Source organism: Oncorhynchus tshawytscha, linkage group LG18 (genome assembly GCF_018296145.1).
Source record: "Oncorhynchus tshawytscha isolate Ot180627B linkage group LG18, Otsh_v2.0, whole genome shotgun sequence".
Lineage (NCBI taxonomy): Eukaryota > Metazoa > Chordata > Actinopteri > Salmoniformes > Salmonidae > Oncorhynchus > Oncorhynchus tshawytscha.
Genome location: NC_056446.1, coordinates 37,210,789 through 37,233,813, shown reverse-complemented (window position 1 = coordinate 37,233,813; position 23,025 = coordinate 37,210,789). Strand labels below are relative to the sequence as shown.

Here is a 23,025-nt window from a genome sequence, read left to right as displayed (position 1 = left end):
CATAGAGAGAACTTTATGGTGCTACTGTGGTAACTGCTTTATGGTGCTACTGTGGTAACTGAGAACTTTATGGGGCTACCGTGGTAACTGCGTAGAGAGAACTTTATGGGGCTACCGTGGTAACTGCATAGAGAGAACTTTATGGGGCTACCGTGGTAACTGCGTAGAGAGAACTTTATGGGGCTACCGTGGTAACTGCGTAGAGAGAACTTTATGGGGCTACCGTGGTAACTGCGTAGAGAGAACTTTATGGGGCTACCGTGGTAACTGCGTAGAGAGAACTTTATGGGGCTACCGTGGTAACTGCGTAGAGAGATTGTACACAGACAGACTACTAGTTTTGCTCAGTTTTAGTATAATAGTGACTATCAGGATACTTTTTAATATTGTGGAACATATGTTTTCTAGACTGAATCAGGTTCGTTCTCTGACATGATGATTTGGAGAGTAAATGATTGTGTTAGTTCTATTGGTTTTATCTGACTAGTTTTGATGTGCTGTGGAGCAGTTGTAGCTGATACTGTGACGTGTTGCTGTAAGACAGTATCACGTAGACTATTGATGTTTGTGTGTCTATCATTTATTGCCTTAACACACAGTTTGGTATTATTAGTCCTGTAGTTTGTAGCAGTTTGAGAGAAGTGTGTTTTTAATGTATTAAAAAAAAAGATGTATATTTCCATGACATGCTGTGAGAGCGGTGCCGATCTGATCCGGGCCTCTAAGTGCCTCTCTCCTAGCCTGGGTTCGTTGCCTGGGTTCCTAGCCTGGGTTCGTTGCCTGGCCTCTGTCTTTTAGGGTGTAATGGTATTGTTCTGTCTCTTATGTTCCAAGGCATTATATTGTGTTGCTAGCAAGCGCCCCCACCGAGAAGCAGCACCTGGAATGGTGAGTATTGACAAAGACATATACAAACTGGAAAAACCTTGATGAGCATTAGATGATGAGGGGTGGAGATCTGGTGTGTAACATGTTTTGCATTTCATCTGTTTCAATGTTGCTCCTAAAGCCAAAAGATGGGTCTTTTATCAGACTACTGTTTGGGAATAGATTGCTAAAAGTACTGTTTTCTCTGTCCCTGCAGGGTTGGTCTAGTTGAGTCTAAGATCAGGATCCTTGTGGGAAACCTGGAGAAGAATGAGTTCATAACATTGGCCCATGTCAACCCCCAGTCATTCCCTGGACCCAGGGAAAGCAGGGAGAAGTGAGTTTGTTATTGAGCTGGGACATTTGATTGATTTTATTTTATTTATGCAAGATTGTAACAAACTCTTACTTGACCATGGACAAGGTCTCTTTCTTTTATAACTCTGTGTGTCTCTCTCTGTGTGTCTCTCTCTCTGTGTCTCTCTCTCTGTGTCTCTCTCTCTGTGTCTCTCTCTCTGTGTCTCTCTCTCTGTGTCTCTCTCTCTGTGTCTCTCTCTCTGTGTCTCTCTCTCTGTGTCTCTCTCTCTCTCTCTGCGCTCTCTGTGTGTCTCTCTCTCTCTCTCTGTGTGTCTCTCTCTCTCTCTCTGTGTGTCTCTCTCTCTCTCTGTGTGTCTCTCTCTCTCTCTGTGTGTCTCTCGCTCTCTCTCTGTGTGTCTCTCGCTCTCTCTCTGTGTCTCTGCTCTCTCTCTTTGTCTCTCGCTCTCTCTGTGTCTCTCGCTCGCTCTCTGTGTGTCTCTCGCTCGCTCTCTGTGTGTCTCTCGCTCGCTCTCTGTGTGTCTCTCGCTCGCTCTCTGTGTGTCTCTCGCTCGCTCTCTGTGTGTCTCTCGCTCGCTCTCTGTGTGTCGCTCGCTCTCTGTGTGTCGCTCGCTCGCTCTCTGTGTGTGTCTCTCTCTCTCTCTGTGTCTCTCGCTCTCTCTCTGTGTGTCTCTCGCTCTCTCTCTGTGTGTCTCTGTGTCTCTCGCTCTCTCTCTGTGTGTCTCTCGCTCTCTCTCTGTGTCTCTCGCTCTCTCTGCGTCTCTCTCTCTCTCGTCTCTCTCTCTCTCTCTCTCTCTCTCTGTGTCTCTCTCTCTCTGTGTCTCTCTCTCTCTGTGTCTCTCTCTCTGTCTCTCGCTCTCTCTGTGTGTCTCTCGCTCTCTCTCTGTGTGTCTCTCTCTGTGTCTCTCTCTCTCTGTGTGTCTCTCTCTCTCTGTGTGTCTCTCGCTCTCTCTCTGTGTCTCTCTCTCTCTCTGTGTGTCTCTCTCTCTCTGTGTCTCTCTCTCTCTGTGTCTCTCTCTCTCTGTGTGTCTCTGTCTCTCTCTCTGTGTGTCTCTCTCTCTCTGTGTGTCTCTCTCTCTCTCTCTGTGTCTCTCTCTCTCTCTCTCTCTCTCTCTCTGTTGTCTCTCTCTCTCTGTCTCTCGCTCTCTCTCTGTGTCTCTCTCTCTCTCTCTCTGTGTCTCTCTCTCTCTGTGTGTCTCTCTCTCTCTGTGTCTCTCTCTCTCTCTGTGTCTCTCTCTCTCTGTGTCTCTCTCTCTCTCTCTCTCTGTGTCTCTCTCTCTCTCTGTGTCTCTGTGTCTCTCTCTCTCTGTGTCTCTCTGTCTCTGTGTCTCTGTCTGTCTCAGAGAGGAGGTCAGCACCATGTGGGTGATAGGGGTTATCTTTAAGAAGATGGAGACATCAGAGAACCTCAACGTTGACCTGACCATTGACATCCAGTCCTTTACTGACACGGGTATGATCACCTCACTCAAACAGTCGAATGCCATGGGAATGCCATGGGAACGCCATGGGATCGCCATGGGAACGAAATGGGATGTAGAATTAGAAACGTTCCAGATTTGGATTATTGTCCTGTTTTCTCTATTTGTATCTATTGTATCTATTATTTGACACAAACTGATGCTAATGTTCTATAACAAGGACCATAATCCTAGTTATTTTCTAAATGTTTCCTGCAGTGTATCGCCAGGCGATCAGCAGTAAGATGTTTGAGGCAGACATGAAGATCCAGGCCATGCATGTGAAGAAGAGACAACTGCATCAGCTACTGCCCAGCCTGGTCATGCCCAAACGCAGGAAGGTACGACAGACTCCCATTTCCTTATCCTCCACCTCTGATCAACCTACGTATGTTATTGACCATTCAGATATGCATCTTCAGCTGGTGTTTTTAACTCTATAGAAGTGGAACAGATACTCTGTCTCTAATTTCGCTGACTGCATGCTTCCTGTTACCCGTGTCATTTTGTTCTGTCCTCCAGCACTCTACAGAGGGGCTTCGTCAGATGAATGACAGTAGTCTGGACCTATCGCTCGACAGTGACAACAGCATGTCAGTGCCCTCCCCCACAGCCTTGTCAGCCGCAGTGCCCACGTCGACCCCAGTGAAGAGTGGCCCGCTAGGTCCCCCTCCCAGTCCCATCGCGGCAGCAGCCAGCCAACCAGAGATCCAAGCTTCCACTATGAGTCCGCCAGCTGTGAAGAGACCTGGTTCCCCTATGCAAGAAGAGAGGAAGAGGTTAAAATCAGACTCTGAGGTATTCTATTCGATATGAATTGCCAGGAGTTTACAGAATGTAACACAATGTAAAGGTTGTTGCAGGTGTTTGTTGCTGCCATTTTGGGACAGTAGACTCCAGTTATTGATCCTGTTTGATAATGTTCTCCTCTGTTTCCTGTAGGAGTCAGCCACTGAGAGACAGACTTCAGGAGACTCCGTCCCCAGCAGCCAGACCACCTCTCCTCCCCCCACCATGGGTCCCCCTGCGGCCCCCCAAACCCCCTCCCCTCCCGCTACCATGGGTCCTCCAGTGGCCCAAAAGACGCCCTCTCCTCCCCCCACCATAGGTCCCCCAGTGGCCCACAAGACCCCTAACCAGGAGGTGCTGGAGGAGAAGAGCCCTAAGGAGCACCAGATGGAGGACCCCTCCATAGTCCCAGAGACAAAGACAGAGGATAGTGGTGCAGCTAGCGTTGGAGAGGGAGAGGGGGGCACCTCTGTGGAGGCAGAGGTACACAACAAGCTTATCATCATGGCCCAATTTCATGTATGGATACCATTTTTATGTCTCTGCGTCTCCTATTGTACTGCAGAAGTTGACTACAGATATTCACATTTATTGAAAAACTTCAAATAAATAGTTTGGATGGTGTTGAAAAACCATCTTGTGGCTTTTTCCAAATACCTTGGTATACGGTATACTGCCCCGGCCTAGTACTTGTGATAAACTGTTCGGTGGGTCCTGGTGTTGCCAGTTCAATGATAGTTGTGATAAACTGTTCAATGATAGTTGTGGGTGGGCCCTGTTCAATGATAGTTGTGATAAACCAGTTCAATGATAGTTGTGATAAACTGTTCTGTGGGCCCTTGTGTTGCAGGTCAATGATAGTTGTGATAAAGTGCCAGGTCAATGATAGTTGTGATAAACTGTTCTGTGGGCCCTTGTGTTGCCAGGTCAATGATAGTTGTGATAAACTGTTCTGTGGGCCCTTGTGTTGCCAGGTCAATGATAGTTGTGATAAACTGTTCTGTGGGCCCTTGTGTTGCCAGGTGAATGAGGACAGTATATCTGAGGAGATGGCGGCTTCTGAAGGGGAAGTGAAGATGGAGGCAAACATTACGGTATCAGCTCTCCTTTTGTGTCTCTCATCCCTCTCTCTCTCGCTCAATTCTATTCAAAAAGCTTTATTGGCATGGGAGACATGTTTACATTGCCAAAGCAATTGAAATAGACAAAAACAAAAGGGAAATAAACAATTAGAAATGAACAGTAAATATTACACTCACAAAAGAGTATCTCTCTCTCTCTCTCTCTCTCTCTCTCTCTCTCTCTCTCTCTCTCTCTCTCTCTCTCTCTCTCTCTCTCTCTCTCTCTCTCTCATTTATATATAATTCTAGGTAGGCTACAGGTAATTTTCTCCACTTTGGTCTGTTTATATTGTGCATTTTGCAGCCAAACAACAACTTAATAATCTCTCTCTCCCCTCAGAGAATGGTGAGTACGGATCTGTCTGACGTGCCTCTCTTGCCAGCCAACCCCATTCCAGTGGTCAAGAACTCTATCAAGCTTCGTCTCAGCAGGTAGGAGAGGCCAGACAGACGCACCAATCCAGCCTCCCCGACCCCTGACCGCTACGGTGGATGTTCTAAGACCTACTTGTCCTCTGTCCTTTGCCACGGAATGCCCACAGTGCAGCAGACAGACACATAGACAGACAGGGCGGACGCACAGGCGACTAGACAGACAGCGCTCTCTCGACTAGGGACATTGTCAGTTGACATGCAGGGCGTAGTTGCAACTATCTTCACAAGAGGGCGATGTTGCCCTTCTACTGGATTCTCCCAGGCAGCTTCCAACCTCTACCTTACTGGTTAAATTTAAAGTTGTCCCATAGGCACAGATCTGGGATCAGCTTTACCTTCCCCTGTGTCGTCACCTTAACCATTTAGGCATCTTCATCCTACTTCTTCCAGAGCTGCTGGAAGGAGTAGAATGTTGCACAAAGATGTCACCGTGACTCTGCAGACAGACAGACGTGCTCACGTACGCCAGTTCGAACCTGTTATTTCCGGTCTTCTATAACGGATTAGAGATGACTACAGGTTATGACACCTTGTTCCCTATAGCAGGGTTAATAAACTCTGACCCCTACGAGGAGCCTGCTGCTTTTCTATTCTACCTGGTAACTAATTGCACACGTCTTGGTGTCCCAGGTCTAAATCAATCTCCTTTTTAGACTGGACCAATGAAAAGTGGAACTGGCTTGAAGGCCCTATATAGTCCACTACTTATAACCCTGGTCATTATATAAAGGGAATCGGCTGTCGTTCTGTATCAGTCTATAATCCACGGACAGGTAGTCGCTGTCTGTCAGGTAACTGTTGGGATATGAGGTGGGCTTCAGGGTATACAGGTAGTGAAATGAGGGGGCGCATCATAAAGATGTCCACGCTGTCATCGCCTGCAGCTATACGCTTGGAGCTACATCAGGTTTGTGTACATGTACAACACAATAACTTTGACCAAAAAAAAAAACCAGAATATCTCAGAATGTCTCTGTGAACAGGATGGCGTAGTTTCTCTTGTCTAGGATGCATGTTTATAATCTAGAGATGACAAAAAAAAAAAAAGGAGTTAAGAGTTTAGTCATCTTTCTACATTCACGCTAACGTTGAGATTATCTGTGATTTATGTCCGAGGACTGCTACAGTAAGAAAAGGCAGTAGCAGAGTGCTGTAGGCCAAGTGTAGAGTAGAGAGGTGGTCTGGTGTCTGACTGAAGTGTTCAGATATACATTGTATAGAATGATTAGAATGGGCATAGAAACTACATTTGTTCTATGTATACATGCATTGTACAGTAACCATTAGTGTCTGTCTTGTACAATAACATTAAAATGATGAAAAAGAAAGCTTTTCTTTTGATTAGAATATAAAGGACTTGGATCTTTCGCCTTGGTGAATTTTGTTTATTTTTTTGTTGTTGCATAAAATGGTGCGATTTGAATCAAGATAATTATTCTAACATTGCATAGAGGGTTTAGTTCGTAAAAAAAAAAAAATTGTCTTTGTTGGTTATTCATTTAGGATTTTCTTGTTCACGTCGTAATGGGTGTGGACTTTGTGGGAATAGTCAACGGGTTTAAAATGTGTTAGTAGGATTAGCAAACAAAGTAACAAGATTTTTTTCATTTTTTTTTTTTTTTTTTAAAGTTTACAAACAATGTGTCCTGACTTTTAACATTTTAACTTTCTCAATATTTTCTAGATGTATAAACAAAACGATACTTTTGTTTGGATTTGTTTGTGCTAACCGTGTGGACTTGTATGGTGATGATGAATCTGAAGACCACTGTCAAGCTACAGTGTGTTAATCAACATGTACAGATGTTTCTCTTCAATGACTACCATTTACATGTCATGTCCCCTGTTCTTACATGTCATGTCCCCTGTTCTTACATGTCATGTCCCCTGTTCTTACATGTCATGTCCCCTGTTCTTACATGTCATGTCCCCTGTTCTTACATGTCATGTCCCCTGTTCTTACATGTCATGTCCCCTGTTCTTACATGTCATGTCCCCTGTTCTTACATGTCATGTCCCCTGTTCTTACATGTCATGTCCCCTGTTCTTACATGTCATGTCCCCTGTTCTTACATGTCATGTCCCCTGTTCTTACATGTCATGTCCCCTGTTCTTACATGTCATGTCCCCTGTTCTTACATGTCATGTCCCCTGTTCTTACATGTCATGTCATGTCCCCTGTTCTTACATGTCATGTCCCCTGTTCTTCATGTCATGTCCCCTGTTCATGTCATGTCCCCTGTTCTTACATGTCATGTCCCCTGTTCTTACATGTCATGTCCCCTGTTCTTACATGTCATGTCCCCTGTTCTTACATGTCATGTCCCCTGTTCTTACATGTCATGTCCCCTGTTCTTACATGTCATGTCCCCTGTTCTTACATGTCATGTCCCCTGTTCTTACATGTCATGTCCCCTGTTCTTACATGTCATGTCCCCTGTTCTTACATGTCATGTCCCCTGTTCTTACATGTCATGTCCCCTGTTCTTACATGTCATGTCCCCTGTTCTTCTTCACATGTCATGTCCCCTGTTCTTACATGTCATGTCCCCTGTTCTTACATGTCATGTCCCCTGTTCTTACATGTCATGTCCCCTGTTCTTACATGTCATGTCCCCTGTTCTTACATGTCATGTCCCCTGTTCTTACATGTCATGTCCCCTGTTCTTACATGTCATGTCCCCTGTTCTTACATGTCATGTCCCCTGTTCTTACATGTCATGTCCCCTGTCATGTCCCCTGTTCTTACATGTCATGTCCCCTGTTCTTACATGTCATGTCCCCTGTTCTTACATGTCATGTCCCCTGTTCTTACATGTCATGTCCCCTGTTCTTACATGTCATGTCCCCTGTTCTTACATGTCATGTCATGTCCCTGTTCTTACATGTCATGTCCCCTGTTCTTACATGTCATGTCCCCTGTTCTTACATGTCATGTCCCCTGTTCTTACATGTCATGTCCCCTGTTCTTACATGTCATGTCCCCTGTTCTTACATGTCATGTCCCCTGTTCTTACATGTCATGTCCCCTGTTCTTACATGTCATGTCCCCTGTTCTTACATGTCATGTCCCTGTTCTTCATGTCATGTCCCCTGTTCTTCACATGTCATGTCCCCTGTTCTTACATGTCATGTCCCCTGTTCTTACATGTCATGTCCCTGTTCTTACATGCCATGTCATGTCCCCTGTTCTTACATGTCATGTCCCCTGTTCTTACATGTCATGTCCCCTGTTCTTACATGTCATGTCCCCTGTTCTTACATGTCATGTCCCCTGTTCTTACATGTCATGTCCCCTGTTCTTACATGTCATGTCCCCTGTTCTTAGGTATTGTACTTTTTTTTTCTTTCTTAGGCAATGCTGTTTTTTTTTTTTTTTTCAGTTGAACGCTTTTTTTTTTTTCTTTCTTAGGCGTATTTGTAAGGATGAGGTATTGTACTTTTTTTCTTTCTTAGGCGTATTTGTAAGGATGAGGTATTGTACTTTTTTTCTTTCTTAGGCGTATTTGTAAGGATGAGGTATTGTACTTTTTTTCTTTTTTTTTTACAAATAAAGGTCTGCCTTGTTGAGAAGATATGCTTGTGTTCTTGTTCAAAGTGCGCCACGACTGCGTGAGGAAAAACTCAGCAAGATGTTACAACACAGTCGCATAACACCCCAGTAGACTCTTTCTTACCCCGGCTGTTTCCCCATCTCGGGTCCTCGAGAACTGAAGGGGTGCACGTTTCGGTTTTTGCCCTAGCACTACACAGCTGATTCAATTGATCAACTAATCATTAAAGATTGATGGTTTTGAATAAGCTGTGTAGTGTTAGTGCAAAACCAGAACGTGCCCCAGGACCGAGTTGGGGAAGTCCTGGGTTGTTGATTTGTGCTATATGAGACCTATGGTTCAAATGGCAGTGCTTATATTATCAGATGTTTTATCACATTTCTGTTCATTTTAAAATCTTACTTTTTAACTTGATTTACCACATTACAGTGAAATCTAAGAAAAAAATCCTAAATTATTTGTAAATCTAAAGTAAATGTATAAAGTAGGAAATACATTTCCTTTTGCTTCTTAAGTATCTCAACTCCTAGCAGACGAAGAGACTGGTATACCCAGAGTAGTCTCCTAGCAGACGAAGAGACTGGTATACCCAGAGTAGTCTCCTAGTAGACGGAGAGACTGGTATACCCAGAGTAGTCTCCTAGTAGACGGAGAGACTGGTATACCCAGAGTAGTCTCCTAGTAGACGAAGAGACTGGTATACGCAGAGAGCAGTCTCCTAGCAGACGAAGAGACTGGTATACCCAGGGAGCAGTCTCCTAATAGACGAAGAGACTGGTATACCCAGAGTAGTCTCCTAGTAGACGAAGAGACTGGTATACCCAGAGTAGTCTCCTAGTAGACGAAGAGACTGGTATACCCAGAGTAGTCTCCTAGTAGACGAAGAGACTGGTATACCCAGAGTAGTCTCCTAGTAGACGAAGAGACTGGTATGCCCAGAGTAGTCTCCTAGCAGACGAAGAGACTGGTATACCCAGAGTAGTCTCCTAGCAGACGAAGAGACTGGTATACCCAGAGTAGTCTCCTAGCAGACGAAGAGACTGGTATACCCAGAGAGCAGTCTCCTAGTAGACGAAGATACTGGTATACCCAGAGAGCAGTCTCCTAGTAGACGAAGAGACTGGTATACCCAGGGAACAGTCTCCTAATAGATGAAGAGACTGGTATATCCAGAGAGCAGTCTCCTAGTAGACGAAGAGACTGGTATACCCAGAGTAGTCTCCTAGTAGACGAAGAGACTGGTATACCCAGAGAGCAGTCTCCTAGCAGACGAAGAGACTGGTATACCCAGAGTAGTCTCCTAGTAGACGAAGAGACTGGTATACCTAGAGTAGTCTCCTAGTAGACGAAGAGACTGGTATACCCAGAGTAGTCTCCTAGTAGACGAAGAGACTGGTATACCCAGAGTAGTCTCCTAGTAGACGAAGAGACTGGTATACCCAGGGTAGTCTCCTAGTAGACGAAGAGACTGGTATACCCAGAGTAGTCTCCTAGTAGACGAAGAGACTGGTATACCCAGTGTAGTCTCCTAGTAGACGAAGAGAGTGGAATACCCAGAATAGTCTCCTAGTAGACGAAGAGACTGGTATACCCAGGGAGCAGTCTCCTAGTAGATGAAGAGACTGGTATACCCAGAGAGCAGTCTCCTAGAAGACGAAGAGACTGGTATACCCAGAGAGCAGTCTCCTAGTAGAGGAAGAGACTGGTATACCCAGGGAGCAGTCTCCTAGTAGACGAAGAGACTGGTATACCCAGGAAGCAGTCTCCTAGTAGATGAAGAGACTGGTATACCCAGGGAGCAGTCTCCTAGTAGACGAAGAGACTGGTATACCCAGAGTAGTCTCCTAGTAGACGAAGAGACTGGTATACCCAGAGTAGTCTCCTAGTAGATGAAGAGACTGGTATACCCAGAGTAGTCTCCTAGTAGACGAAGAGACTGGTATACCCAGGGAACAGTCTCCTAATAGACGAAGAGACTGGTATACCCAGAGAGCAGTCTCCTAGTAGACAAGAGACTGGTATACCCAGGGAGCAGTCTCCTAATAGATGAAGAGACTGGTATACCCAGAGAGCAGTCTCCTAGCAGACGAAGAGACTGGTATACCCGGGGAGCAGTCTCCTAGTAGACGAAGAGACTGGTATACCCAGGGAACAGTCTCCTAATAGATGAAGAGACTGGTATACCCAGGGAACAGTCAAGAGACTGGTATACCCAGGGAACAGTCTCCTAGTAGACGAAGAGACTGGTATACCCAGAGTAGTCTCCTAGCAGACGAAGAGACCGGTATACCCGGGGAGCAGTCTCCTAATAGATGAGGAGACTGGTATACCCAGGGAACAGTCTCCTAATAGATGAAGAGACTGGTATACCCAGGGAACAGTCTCCTAATAGATGAAGAGACTGGTATACCCAGGGAACAGTCTCCTAATAGATGAAGAGACTGGTATACCCAGGGAACAGTGTCCTAATAGATGAAGAAACTGGTATACCCAGGGAACAGTCTCCTAATAGATGAAGAAACTGGTATACCCAGGGAACAGTCTCCTAATAAATGAAGAGACTGGTATACCCAGGGAACAGTCTCCTAATAGATGAAGAGACTGGTATACCCAGGGAGCAGTCTCCTAGTAGATGAAGAAACTGGAATAGTCCGAGTGTAGTCCCACAAGTCAGACGACAGTTTCTGAAATATCACAACAGAAATGTAAAAGACTGGAAACTGTCTACGCAGAGAGCATGCTCATAACTTGTCCTAGTTAAAGTTGTAGTCTGTAGTCTGTTGTTATTCCTGTGTGCCTCCGAATCCTCCTATCTGCATCCCGAGCCGGTCTGAATTCCCCAAGATGTTAGACAGAGCTTGTAAGAGTGTGTTGTTGCTTAGGAACAGAAGTCTTCCTCTTTACTCAGCAGGTGGTCAGTCTGTCTTTGGAATATATTTGATTGGACACAAACACACCAGTTTATTCACTCCCAGATCATGTTTATCCTTAGTTTATGTATTGCTTCAATATGGTCAGATGTTTGCATTCACATCTCTGGGGCGGCAGGGTAGCCTAGTGGTTAGAGCGTTGGACTAGTAACCGGAAGGTTGCAAGTTCAAATCCCCAAGCTGACAAGGTACAAATCTGTCGTTCTACCCCTGAACAGGCAGTTAACCCACTATTCCTAGGCTGTCATTGAAAATAAGAATTTGTTCTTAACTGACTTGCCTAGTTAAATAAAGGTAAAATTATATTAAAAATGTATATAGGGGTCTAACTTTGACTATAGGTATTTACAGCAAGCCCTGTCCGTGGTTCGGTCAATGGTAAAGAATACTAAACTTGGTAGTTCGTATTGCCTGTCTTTGCTGGCTGTTCCTATTGCATCACTTTAAAAGCAGTGCATGTGTGCTAGCTAGGCTAATTCAGATGGATCCTCATCATCGGCAGCAGTGACCCTGCACCATAGAAAATGCATAGGAATGTCCATTCTATTTCAAATGCTACTCCACCATACAAACGGTCCTCCTTAGAGATGTGTTAAATAACTGTTCTGTGTGCTGTCCTCATCAATACTCCCCTACATTAGGCCTTCATCCAGAGGTGTGTCTGGCTGCTCTGTGGGAGAGATCCGGGCTGGGCCGTTGGTCTCCCCCAGTGTTGTGACTCCTCTTAGCACAACAGAATGCTCTCTGTTTTTGGAGAAGCCCAGGGCACGCCCCCCCCCCGTCTTCCCTCTGGGAGAGAACCAGGCTATCCTTGTGTTGTGTCCCCTCTTAGCCCAACAGAGTGCTCTCTGTGTTGGGTAGTGGCCCAGGGCACGGCCCTCCTGTCCTCCTGCTGGGTCTCCATCTGCTGGAGGTTGTTAGACCACCAGATTGATGACGGTACAAGGAGTAAGTGACGTTTACCATGTGAGTGACAGAGGGGTTCTGTACCACCTACTGGCCACTATGTTGCCGTGACCCCAGACTCGTCGCCACGGGCAATGTGCCAATGCTAGTGGGGAGGGCATGGTCTGGCAATGCCCTCCCCATCATACCATACCTGTCATTGATGTTCCCCTCTTAGATGCATATTAAATCTCTCCTGACTGTTTTCAAGCGTCTCCACTGAACAAATCAGGTGATAAAAGCAGGAGCGCCTTTCAAAAAATGAGAGGTGAGATGAAAACAATGAATGCTACTGTGCTTTCTATCTTGAAAGGGAAGGGAGATGCTGCAATGTTTAGAGGTTTCCTTCTCAAGGAGATCTGAGAAGATAAACTGAGACAGCGCTCTGAGTGATCTGACCAGTTCTATAGCGGAGAGAAGGCTGCTGTGTCATGGCAGACAGGTTGATGTCATGTCTAGATTGGATACAGTTTATGTCAAAAGTAGATTTTTTGTTTGTTTATTTTTTCTAAACCTTTTTCTAAATTTAACCTAATTCTCCTAACCTGCTGCGTAAGTTCTAACATGCTACGTTACTTCTCCTAACATGCTACGTTAATTCTCCTCACATGCTACGTTAATTCTCCTAACATGCTACGTTAATTCTCCTAACATGCTACGTTAATTCTCCTAACATGCTACGTTAATTCTCCTAACATGCTACGTTAATTCTCCTAACATGCTACGTTAATTCTCCTCACATGCTACGTTAATTCTCCTAACATGCTACATTAATTCTCCTAACATGCTACGTTAATTCTCCTCACATGCTACGTTAATTCCCCTAACATGCTACGTTAATTCTCCTCACATGCTACGTTAATTCTCCTAACCTGCTACGTTAATTCTCCTAACATGCTACGTTACTTCTCCTAACATGCTACGTTAATTCTCCTAACATGCTACGTTAATTCTCCTAACATGCTACATTAATTCTCCTAACATGCTACGTTAATTCTCCTAACATGCTACGTTACTTCTCCTAACATGCTACGTTAATTCTCCTAACATGCTACGTTAATTCTCCTAACATGCTACGTTACTTCTCCTAACATGCTACGTTAATTCTCCTAACTTGCTGTGTAAATTCTCCTAACATGCTACGTTAATTCTCCTAACATGCTACGTTAATTCTCCTAACCTGCTGTGTAAATTCTCCTATCCTCATAATCAATTTTGACAAGCTGTATCCTTTCTAGTCAAAACCGGTTGAGGGTGTTGATGCCTTGTTGTACTGTTGGAGGTAAGCAAAGGTACAATTATCAAAGGCTTGGCTCTAGAGGAGACAGTAGAGAAAGGGGGATACCTAGTCAGTTGCACAACTGAATGCATTCAACTGAGATGTGTCTTCCGCATTTAACCCAACCCCTCTGAATCAGAGTGGTGCGGGGGGCTGTCTTAATCGACGTCCACATCATCAGTTGTTGTCGTGGGTTAACGGCCTTGAACACATGTATTGTAGCCACAGTCTCTTAGCAGGAGAATGTTTGTGCTCCGACCTCAAGGTTTATTTGTCAATCCCATTTCAACCTTATCCCTGTACTAGCTTCCTCTCTGGTCCTGTACCAGTACCCCCACCCCCAGTCCCTATACCAACCCCAGTACTTCTCTACCACCTCAGTTGCCATCCAAACCATGCCTGGCTACCCAGACTATCCTTGCTCCAGCCAAACGCTACGCCACGCCCACAGACGTTAGTTTCTTCTCTGCAATGAGTCTGGATCTGAGTACCTCCCCCGACGCTTCACCGAATGCCAACATATTCAGGGCCGTCTCATTGGTTCATAAACCGATGGGTTGGGCCAGATCCAGAACACACGTGGGTAAAGTGGCGGGTTTGAACATTCCTCATTGGCTTTGATACTATAATGGGTTAGAGACGATCCAATCGCTGAGGACTTTGTTTTGTACAGCACCCCTTGTGCCCATCGTCACCACAAAGGACTTCAATCCAAAACCCCAGTCATGTGCCACCTCATGGCCGCTGGTCACACTCTCTTTCACAGGCGCTTGCACTACACAAAACCTAATTAAGGCCTTCATATGCAAATGAGCGTCTCCACAGCTGCTGGCACAGCCTGGCAGCTCCGCCTCTCGAGGTTTGTCAGGAGGCGAGGATGGGGCTCGGGGTCCTGGTGACGAGGAAGGGGGCTGAGGTGGAGGCCTCCTGGCCTCTCTCTCTCTCTCTGTAGAACTGCACAGGCCTTAGAGAAATGTAGAGTGGCATGAGCCTTTACTATACTAAGTCATTTCAACCAAACTCCAGAATTAGCATTGTGATATAGAAATGTATCACCTGAGTCATCAGCCGAGAGTACTTAGACCACTCGTGGAAAAAGTACCCAATTGTCATATGTGAGCGGACCAAGTAATTGGGCGTCACTCTAAAGCGGAAAGGTGGAATAAACGAGTCAGGAGTAGGTTTTCTGGATTGAACACAGTTCTCTATTGAGGGCATCAAATCAAATCAAATCAAATTTTATTTGTCACATACACATGGTTAGCAGATGTTAATGCGAGTGTAGCGAAATGCTTGTGCTTCTAGTTCCGACAATGCAGTAATAACGAGCAAGTAATCTAACTAACAATTCCAAAAAAAACTACTGTCATACACAGTGTAAGGGGATAAAGAATATGTACATAAGGATATATGAATGAGTGATGGTACAGAGCAGCATAGGCAAGATACAGTAGATGATATCGAGTACAGTATATACATATGAGATAAGTATGTAAACCAAGTGGCATAGTTAAAGTGGCTAGTGATACATGTATTACATAAGGATGCAGTCGATGATATAGAGTACAGTATCAACGTATGCATATGAGATGAACAATGTAGGGTAAGTAACATTATATAAGGTAGCATTGTTTAAAGTGGCTAGTGATATATTTACATCATTTCCCATCGATTCCCATGATTAAAGTGGCTGGAGTAGAGTCAGTGTCATTGACAGTGTGTTGGCAGTAGCCACTCAATGTTAGTGGTGGCTGTTTAACAGTCCGATGGCCTTGAGATAGAAGCTGTTTTTCAGTCTCTCGGTCCCAGCTTTGATGCACCTGTACTGACCTCGCCTTCTGGATGGCAGCGGGGTGAACAGGCAGTGGCTCGGGTGGTTGATGTCCTTGATGATCTTTGTGGCCTTCCTGTAGCATCGGGTGGTGTAGGTGTCCTGGAGGGCAGGTAGTTTGCCCCCGGTGATGCGTTGTGCAGACCTCACTACCCTCTGGAGAGCCTTACGGTTGAGGGCGGTGCAGTTGCCATACCAGGCGGTGATACAGCCCGCCAGGATGCTCTCGATTGTGCATCTGTAGAAGTTTGTGAGTGCTTTTGGTGACAAGCCGAATTTCTTCAGCCTCCTGAGGTTGAAGAGGCGCTGCTGCGCCTTCCTCACGATGCTGTCTGTGTGAGTGGACCAATTCAGTTTGTCTGTGATGTGTATGCCGAGGAACTTAAAACTTGCTACCCTCTCCACTACTGTTCCATCGATGTGGATGGGGGTGTTCCCTCTGCTGTTTCCTGAAGTCCACAATCATCTCCTTAGTTTTGTTGACGTTGAGTGTGAGGTTATTTTCCTGACACCACACTCCGAGGGCCCTCACCTCCTCCCTGTAGGCCGTCTCGTCGTTGTTGGTAATCAAGCCTACCACTGTTGTGTCGTCCGCAAACTTGATGATTGAGTTGGAGGCGTGCATGGCCACGCAGTCGTGGGTGAACAGGGAGTACAGGAGAGGGCTCAGAACGCACCCTTGTGGGGCCCCAGTGTTGAGGATCAGCGGGGAGGAGATGTTGTTGCCTACCCTCACCACCTTCAGGAAGTCCAGTACCCAGTTGCACAGGGCGGGGTCGAGACCCAGGGTCTCGAGCTTGATGGACGAGCTTGGAGGGTACTATGGTGTTGAATGCCGAGCTGTAGTCGATGAACAGCATTCTCACATAGGTATTCCTCTTGTCCAGATGGGTTAGGGCAGTGTGCAGTGTGGTTGAGATTGCATCGTCTGTGGACCTATTTGGGCGGTAAGCAATGGAGTGGGTCAAGGGTGTCAGGTAGGATGGAGGTGATATGGTCCTTGACTAGTCTCTCAAAGCACTTCATGATGACGGATGTGAGTGCTACGGGGCGGTAGTCGTTTAGCTCAGTTACCTTAGCTTTCTTGGGAACAGGAACAATGGTGGCCCTCTTGAAGTATGTGGGAACAGCAGACTGGTATAGGGATTGATTGAATATGTCCGTAAACACACCGGCCAGCTGGTCTGCGCATGCTCTGAGGGCGCGGCTGGGGATGCCGTCTGGGCCTGCAGCCTTGCGAGGGTTAACACGTTTAAATGTCTTACTCACTTCGGCTGCAGTGAAGGAGAGACCGCATGTTTCCGTTGCAGGCCGTGTCAGTGGCACTGTATTGTCCTCAAAGCGGGCAAAAAGTTATTTAGTCTGCCTGGGAGCAAGACATCCTGGTCCGTGACTGGGCTGGGTTTCTTCCTGTAGTCCGTGATTGACTGTAGACCCTGCCACATACCTCTTGTGTCTGAGCCGTTGAATTGAGATTCTACTTTGTCTCTGTACTGGCGCTTAGCTTGTTTGATAGCCTTGCGGAGGGAATAGCTGCACTGTTTGTATTCAGCCATGTTACCAGACACCTTGCCCTGATTAAAAGCAGTGGTTCGTGCCTTCAGTTTCACCAGAATGCTGCCATCAATCCACGGTTTCTGGTTAGGGAATGTTTTAATCGTTGCTATGGGAACGACATCTTCAACGCACGTTCTAATGAACTCGCACACCGTATCAGCGTATTCGTCAATGTTGTTGTCTGACGCAATACGAAACATCTCCCAGTCCACGTGATGGAAGCAGTCTTGGAGTGTGGAGTCAGCTTGGTCGGACCAGCGTTGGACAGACCTCAGCGTGGGAGCTTCTTGTTTTAGTTTCTGTCTGTAGGCAGGGATCAACAAAATGGAGTCGTGGTCAGCTTTTCCGAAAGGGGGCGGGGCAGGGCCTTATATGCGCCGGAAGTTAGAGTAACAATGATCCAGGGTCTTTCCACCCCTGGTTGCGCAATCGATATGCTGATAAAATTTAGGGAGTCTTGTTTTCAGATGAGCCTTGTTAAAATCCCCAGCTACAATGAATGCAGCCTCCGGATAAATCGTTTCCAGTTTGCAGAGAGTTAAATAAAGTTCGTTCAGAGCCATCGATGTGTCTGCTTGGGGGGATATATACGGCTGTGATTATAATCGAAGAGAATTCTCTTGGTAGATAATGCGGTCTACATTTGATTGTGAGGAATTCTAAATCAGGTGAACAGAAGGATTTGAGTTCCTGTATGTTTCCTTCATCACACCATGTCACGTTGGCCATAAGACATACGCCCCCGCCCCTCTTCTTACCAGAAAGATGTTTGTTTCTGTCGGAGCGATGCGTGGAGAAACCCGCTGGCTGCACCGCTTCGGATTGCGTCTCTCCAGTTAGCCATGTTTCCGTGAAGCAGAGAACGTTACAGTCTCTGATGTCCCTCTGGAATGCTACCCTTGCTCGGATTTCATCAACCTTGTTGTCAAGAGACTGGACATTGGCAAGAAGAATGCTAGGGAGTGGTGCACGATGTGCCCGTCTCCGGAGTCTGACCAGAAGACCGCTTCGTTTCCCTCTTTTTCTGAGTCGTTTTTTTTTTGGTCGCTGCATGTGATCCACTCGGTTACACTGGTTGTAAGGCAGAACACAGGATCCGCGTCACGAAAAACATATTCTTGGTCGTACTGATGGTGAGTTGACGCTTATCTTATATTCAGTAGTTCTTGTCGGCTGTATGTAAAGAAACCTAAGATGACCTGGGGTACTAGTGTAAGAAATAACACGTAAAAAAACAAAAAACTGCATAGTTTCCTAGGAACGCGAAGCGAGGCGGCCATCTCTGTCGGCGCCGGAAGTACAACACAAACACTCCAACATAATCAATGAAAATCTTCCAAGGAAAAAAACATACATCTTCTCCAGATGAAACAGGAACACAATACGATTATCTTTAAACTACAACACAAGTCACGGGATTGTCACCGTCTTAGTGGTTCTTCCTGGATAGCTCCTCTGTCTCGGTGGCCATCTTCCAGAGATCGTTTTTCCCCCCTGGTCTGCTGGTTCCATACTCTCTCTTATAGGGGAAGGAGAATATGTCATTAGTACCGTCAGCTGTGCTTAATTGCCTCTGGTTACCTTGTCTCCCATGCCTTGTTGGGCTGCTATCCCTGAGCCCAGCCTGTCCTCTGGTTACCTTGTCTCCCATGCCTTGTTGGGCTACTATCCGTGAGCCCAGCCTGCCCTCTGGTTACCTTGTTGGGCTACTATCCGTGAGCCCAGCCTGCCCTCTGGTTACCTTGTCTCCCATGCCTTGTTGGGCTACTATCCGTGAGCCCAGCCTGCCCTCTGGTTACCTTGTCTCCCATGCCTTGCTGGGCTACTATCCGTGAGCCCAGCCTGCCCTCTGGTTACCTTGTCTCCCATGCCTTGTTGGGCTACTATCCGTGAGCCCAGCCTGCCCTCTGGTTACCTTGTCTCCCATGCCTTGTTGGGCTACTATCCGTGAGCCCAGCCTGCCCTCTGGTTACCTTGTCTTCCATGCCTTGTTGGGCTACTATCCGTGAGCCCAGCCTGCCCTCTGGTTACCTTGTCTCCCATGCCTTGTTGGGCAACTATCCGTGAGCCCAGCCTGCCCTCTGGTTACCTTGTCTCCCATGCCTTGTTGGGCTACTATCCGTGAGCCCAGCCTGCCCTCTGGTTACCTTGTTGGGCTACTATCCGTGAGCCCAGCCTGCCCTCTGGTTACCTTGTTGGGCTACTATCCGTGAGCCCAGCCTGCTCTCTGGTGGTCCTTCCACACATACTTGAGTAAAAGTATAGATGCCTTAATAGAAAGTTACTCAAGTGAAAGTCAGCCAGTAAAATACTATTTAAGTAAAAGTCTGAAAGGGATTTGGTTTGAAATATACTTAAGTATCATAAGCAAATGTAATTGATTAAATATACTTAAGTATCAAAAGTAAAAGTATAAATCATTTAAAATTAATACAACCGGTTCAGACCTTACCTTGAAATGTTTACTTACAAGCCCTTAACCAACAATGCAGTTAAGAAAAATTTAGTTAAGAAAATATTTACTAAATAAACTAAAGTTTTTTTTAAAAAGTAACACAATAAAATAACAATAACGAAGCTACAGTATATACAGGGGATATCGATACCGAGTCAATGTGCGGGGTCACAGGTTAGTCAAGGTAATTGAGGTAATACAGTTGAAATCGGAAGTTTACATACACCTTAGCCAAATACATTTAAACTCAGATTTTCACAATTCCTGACATTTAATCCCAGTAAAAATTCCCTGTCTTAGGTCGGTTAGGATAACCACTTTAATTTAAGAATGTGAAATGTCAGAATAATAGTAGAGGGATTTATTTCAGCTTTTATTTCTTTCATCACATTCCCAGTGGGTCAGAAGTTTAATATACACTCAATTAGTATTTGGTAGCATTGCCTTTAAATGGTTTAACTTGGGTCAAATGTTTCGGGTAGCCCTCCACAAGCTTCCCACAATAAGTTGGGTGAATTTTGGCCCATTCCTCGTGGCAGAGCTGGTGTAACTGAGTCAGGTTTGTAGGCCTCCTTGCTCACACACGCTTTTTCAGTTCAGCCCACAAATGTTCTATAGGATTGAGGTCAGGGCATTGTGATGGCCACTCCAATACCTTGACTTTGTTGTCCTTAAGCCATTTTGCCACAACTTTGGAAGTATGCTTGGGGTCATTGTCCATTTGGAAGACCCATTTGCGACCAAACTTTAACTTCCTGAATGATGTCTTGAGATTTTGTTTCAATATATCCACATAATTTCCCATCCTCATGATGCCATCTATGAAGTGTACCAGTCCCTCCTGCAGCAAAGCACCCCCACAACATGATGCTGCCACCCCCATTCTTCACAGTTGGGATGGTGTTTTTCGGCTTGCAAGCCTCCCCCTTTTTCCTCCTAACATAACGATGGTCATTATGGCCAAACAGTTCTATTTTTGTTTCATCAGACCAGAGGACATTTCTCCAAAAAGTACGATCTTTGTCCCCATGTGCAGTTGTAAACCGTAGTCTGGCTTTTTTATGGCGGTTTTGGAGCAGTGTCTTCTTCCTTGCTGAGCAGCCTTTTAGGTTATGTCGATGTAGGACTCGTTTTACTGTGGATATAGATACTTTTGTACCTGTTTCTTCCAGCATCTTCACAAGGTCCTTTGCTGTTGTTCTTTTGATTGATTTGCACTTTTCACACCAAAGTACGTTCATCTCTAGGAGACAGAACGCATCTCCTTCCTGAGCGGTATGACGACTGTGTGGTTCCATGGTGTTTATACTTGCATACTATTGTTTGTACAGATGAATGTGGTACCTTCAGGCATTTGGAAATTGCTCCCAAGGATGAACCAGACTTGTGGAGTTCTACAAAAAAAATTCTGAGGTCTTGGCTGATTTCTTTTGATTTTCCCATAATGTCAAGCAAAGAGGTACTGAGTTTGAAGGTAGGACTTGAAATACATCCACAGGTACACCTCCAATTGACTAAAATTATGTCAATTAGCCTACCAGAAGCTTCTAAAGCCATGACATCATTATCTGGAATTTTCTAAGCTGTTAAAGGCCCAGTCAACTTAATGTATGTAAACTTCTGACCCACTGGAATTGTGATACAGTGAATTATGAGTGAAGTAATCTGTCTGTAAACAATTGTTGGAAAAATGACTTATGTCATGCACAAAGTAGATATCCTAACCGACTTGCCAAAACTATAGTTTGTTAACAAGAAATGTGTTGAGTGGATGAAAACGAGTTTTAATGACTCCAACTGTATATACATGTAGGTAGGGGAAAAGCAGACGGCACCATTTTATTGTTTTTACGGATAGCCAGGGACGCACTCCGACCCTCAGACATTATTTACAGAAGATGTATTTGTGTTTAGTGAGTCCGCCAGATCAGAGGCAGTAGGGATGACCACGTGTTGTCTTGATAGGTGCGTGCGTTTGACCATTTGTCTGTCCTGCTAAGCATTCAAATTGTAACAAGTACTTTTGGTTGTCAGGAAAAATGTATGTAGTAAAAAGTATCTATTTTCCTTAGGAATGTAGTGAAGTAAAAGTAGTCAAATGTAAATAGTAAAGCAAAGTACAGATACCCCCCCCAAAAAACAACTTAAGTGGTACTTTAATGTATTTTTCCTTAAGTACTTTACACCACTGACTTAAACACACTAACAATGAAGGAGACTAGAGGTAGGAAGTACTAGATTTGGTCTTCCAAACCTCTCTGTGACTCTTTTATTCAACTACTCAAGTGTCCATAAAACTCTTCCCTTTTCCATTTTGGGTGAATGGAGCTGATATTCTCTCCCCCTCCATACCCCAGGTCCTGTCTTTGCATTGTTGGACTGTCTCCTCTACTCTCCTTTGTCCCTAGTGATCTTAATTACACACCGTGGGCCTGTGCTGCGAGCCGAACGCTCGGCCCCATTTAAATCGGAACACATTTCACCAGCCTCCATTATAGATAGGCCTGCCTGCTTGGCATTTGGTCTTTGTGCCAGTTGCTCTTAAATTACATGCTGCCAATCCCTGTGGGCACTGGGTAGAGTAGACCAAGGATATGGTAGAAATGAGGTGAGGGGAAGGGGAGAGATACAGTAGGGGGAAACGAGAGAAAGAAACAAAGCTAGAGAAGGGCAAAGCCTCATCATCCACCTGACTTGCCATCCCCTCTATCTCCAGATAACTTCTGATAAGCACCAGATGAAATCCATTCCTATTCATGTCACCTGATTATCAGAATAAACTTAAAGCATTCCTTTGAAAATGTGATTGACCGTTTGAAAGGGTTCTAATTAGGTGTCTTCTCTCTTTTTTTTGTTCTTCTCTTCTTCTCCGGGGCTCAGAGGGCGTATTAGCTGCAGTCAGATTCATCCAGGCCCAAGATGAAGTGAACTCAGGCAGGTCTGATCTGAATGGCTCTGGTCTGATTGAATAATAGATTGTCTTTGTGCGGCCGTGTGTTTAAAAGGGGATAACTACACATCCATTGGAGTGTAATGATTGTAATTACAGCGATGACTGGTCATGTCAAATATGACATGGTGAACCACTGTAATTAACCTTTATTATCTACAGCGACCATGGAGAGGAATGGAATCACACCCTGGAGCTAGCTATCCTCTGTCTCAGGTGTCGGCTGGCGTCGGTGTGTTTCACCTTTGCTGTGGCAGGGACACGGAGCGCTGAACGCATGGGATGGTCCCTGTGGATGTGTGTTCCTCCTCTCCTCACAGCCCAGAGAATGGAAAGGAATACAGTGCCTTCAGAAAGTATTCACACACATTTACTTTTCCCACATTTTGTTGTGTTTGGGATTCAAATTGATTTCGTTTTCAGTTTTTCGTCAACAATCTACACAAAATATTCTCTAATGTCAAGGTGGAAGAGCCAAAATATAGTTATTAAAAAAAACCCACAAAAAACACAAATATCTTGATTAGATAAGTATTC

The 23,025-nt window shown here is 45.3% G+C and overlaps 1 protein-coding gene across 1 annotated transcript in view; it reads left to right on the top strand.

Moving 5' to 3' along the window:
- Positions 1-6,311, top strand: part of LOC112217947 (poly(A) polymerase alpha) — a 28,697-nt gene extending 22,386 nt beyond the window's left edge. The window contains exons 13-20 of the mRNA XM_042301003.1: positions 835-888; positions 1,085-1,204; positions 2,526-2,635; positions 2,862-2,983; positions 3,165-3,440; positions 3,585-3,914; positions 4,454-4,525; positions 4,893-6,311. Coding sequence (XP_042156937.1) covers positions 835-888; positions 1,085-1,204; positions 2,526-2,635; positions 2,862-2,983; positions 3,165-3,440; positions 3,585-3,914; positions 4,454-4,525; positions 4,893-4,988 — 1,180 coding nt within the window. The 3' untranslated portion in view covers positions 4,989-6,311. The remainder of the gene's footprint in view (positions 1-834; positions 889-1,084; positions 1,205-2,525; positions 2,636-2,861; positions 2,984-3,164; positions 3,441-3,584; positions 3,915-4,453; positions 4,526-4,892) is intronic.
- Positions 6,312-23,025: the final 16,714 nt, after the last annotated feature.